General features: G+C 47.6%; 1 protein-coding gene across 1 annotated transcript; it reads left to right on the top strand.

Annotated features, from left to right (window-relative positions):
* Positions 1 to 810: 810 nt before the first annotated feature.
* Positions 811 to 2,403, top strand: LOC103774857 (alpha-aspartyl dipeptidase-like; the record flags this gene model as incomplete). The annotated part of the gene is made up of 3 exons (XM_008942291.1): positions 811 to 885; positions 1,554 to 1,633; positions 2,230 to 2,403. Coding segments are annotated over 3 exons (329 nt in total), but the record flags the coding sequence as incomplete, so codon positions are not given.
* Positions 2,404 to 2,635: the final 232 nt, after the last annotated feature.

The following is a 2,635-nucleotide window of genomic DNA, read 5'->3' as shown; positions in this document are numbered from 1 at the left end:
AAGCTGCTTGTGAGGCCTCTAACCCCTCCAGGGAGGGTGTCTTTGCTCCTGGGCCATCTTTTATGTCCTTAATCGCGAGGGGGAAGCTCCTGTCTACCCTGAGCCTCTGCTCAAGCCGTGCAGCCAAGTCGTAAGTGAGCCTTAAGGCCTGAGTGAGGACCATTATTATGGTGCACCTCGAGCAGCAGGTATTGCCACGATGAAGAGGAACTGCACTTTGCTTCGAGCAAAGATCTTCCCCGGGCAGCCTACAGCAACACCTCCACCCAGTGTCTGTCACTGTCCAGGACAGCTTCGGCCGTGTTACTGGGGTAATAGTGGGTGCTCCCTTCCCTGGGCAGCACACTTTGCTCCCTGCCTTGCAGAAAGATTGCTGCTATCCAATGTCCGTGTTCTCCTGGCACCTCCTGTACTCAGTCAGCAAGGCAAAGCTCTCAAAGCCACACATTTTAACCAGTACCAGAAAAACCAAACCCAAACTCAGATATTTGTAGGGGTAGTGCCAGACCAATGATGGCTCAAGCTGAAGACTGACAGCTTCTTCCCATCTCTTATTTTCTCATCAGCAGGACTTTGTGGAATGAGTGAAATGCTTTGCTCCCCTACATCCTTAAAGCAAAATTTTGCTGTGGCAGAGCTGGGTGCAGGAGCCCTGCACTAATATAGGATGTATGCTCTGTTTTGTGTCATGAGTTCTCTGAAAATTGTGTGGTGAGACATTTGTCTCAGGGTGGGAGGGCAGGGGAGACTGAACATACCACACTCTTCCTCCAGACTGAAGTGGCAAAGGTCAATACTTTTTCATTTCAGGTTATGGGCTGGACAGCATTCATGAATCTTGTGATCCAGTGGAAGCTGTAAGGAAATCTGAAGCGATATTTATTGGTAAGTTTAACTTGTTGCTTCCTGATGAGGGTTTATGTAGGGTACTGGATGAGTCCTGCTCAGAGCTGGCACTGTAGAGACAACAGGTAAAAAGCTGGGCCTAGCAATTGCTAGAAACTACAGAAAACAGTGCTTTGATTAGCAACAGTAAGACCCTAAACTTGGTGGGAGGGAAGTAGAAGAAATTTATTACCAAATTTTGTGTCCAGTAAGATTCAAACTATTCTTTTGAACAGTGCTTCAGTGCTAAAAGCTGTATCATCACTTTATCTAGTCTAAAAAGTACTAAAATGTACTCAAAGTGAGTGTAGCCCTAACACCATGCTCCTGGGTACTGGAGCAGCATCTGCCCTGTATCATCACTTTATCTAGTCTAAAAGGATTCAGGGCTACTGTACTCAAAGTGAGTGTAGCCCTAACACCATGCTCCTGGGTACTGGAGCAGCATCTGCCAAACAGCCAGCACTGGTGTTACAGGGAGGACTCAGGGCATGAGCCCACAGCCTGACCAGTGACCATGCTTCTGAAGCTTCTGGTTTTACTGCTGTTGAGAGCAGGATACTGCCCCAAATAGAACACAGAAATCATGGAGCTTGCCAAGTTTGCAAAGGCTCCAATGAAAAGCAGTGGTGGAAGCATGTTAAACAAGCTGGACTCTCTTCCTGCAGGAGGGGGGAACACCTTCCGTCTGCTGAAAGCTCTCTACGACAACAGCCTCATACAGGAGATCAGGAAAAGGGTTCTTGAGGTAAAAACTACAGGATCTCATACATAAGCTCTTGTTCAGACAAGTCCTTGTTGATTCTACATCCCTGTTTCCAATATAGTTCAAGTATTGAGCCATCTCCTGCAAGCTACTGAGCTGAAAACTGTGGTCAAAAAAGGCTGTCATGGGGTTTGAAGCCTGAAGACTGACAGCACTCTATCTGTCTAGGGCACTTTTCCAGAGGTGGGGCTCCAAGACCTTGGGATGTACAGTGCTGCATAGTACCTTAGAAGCAAGCCCTTCAAAATACCAATGAAGATCAGTACAGGATTTAATCTATGTCTAGAAACCCTATTTTTTAGCTTGAGATGTCCACCCTGTATCCTGTGAATAGATCTAGATGTGTTTGAGTTGCAGGCTGTCTGCTCATGAACCAGCACTCCCTGAGCTGGAGCTGAGAGGCAGGAGTGCCACTGGCCCTTGCCCACCTCAAAACCTGAATTCTTCTGCTTTTCATGAGATGAGCTAGAAGGACTAAGTCTGATCTGATTGCTGATTGTCTTAGATTAACCAAGGATGTTATAAAATGCAGCTCCTAATTCTGACCCTGCAGACTAATCACTGCTTTTGCCTTGCAGGATGGGATTCCTTACATGGGATCCAGTGCAGGAACTAACGTTGCAACCATCAGCATCAACACCACCAATGACATGCCAATTGTTTACCCACCTTCCCTGCAGGCCCTGGGTTTAGTTCCTTTTAACATCAACCCTCACTACCTGGACCCAGATGCCAGGAGCACTCACATGGGGGTAAGTGAAACGTGCCAGAGCTCAGGCAGCAACCAGGGTGGGAGGTGGGACAGCAGTCTGCATTTGGGAGGCCTCACAAATGCTCAACAGCTGCTCCCTAGAGCAGGGGGAAATGCCAGTGAGACATCAACCTCTTATGCCAACCTGAAGCTTTTCTTTGAGTGGGAAGAGGAGTTGGCAGCAGTATTACTGAGGTGGAACAAAGTGTTTTTCACAAGCAGGAGCTTTGCAA

Source organism: Merops nubicus, unplaced genomic scaffold (genome assembly GCF_000691845.1).
Source record: "Merops nubicus isolate BGI_N331 unplaced genomic scaffold, ASM69184v1 scaffold19216, whole genome shotgun sequence".
Classification (NCBI taxonomy): domain Eukaryota; kingdom Metazoa; phylum Chordata; class Aves; order Coraciiformes; family Meropidae; genus Merops; species Merops nubicus.
Note: the sequence above shows the minus strand (reverse complement) of the source record. Positions and strands in the feature narration are given on the sequence as shown.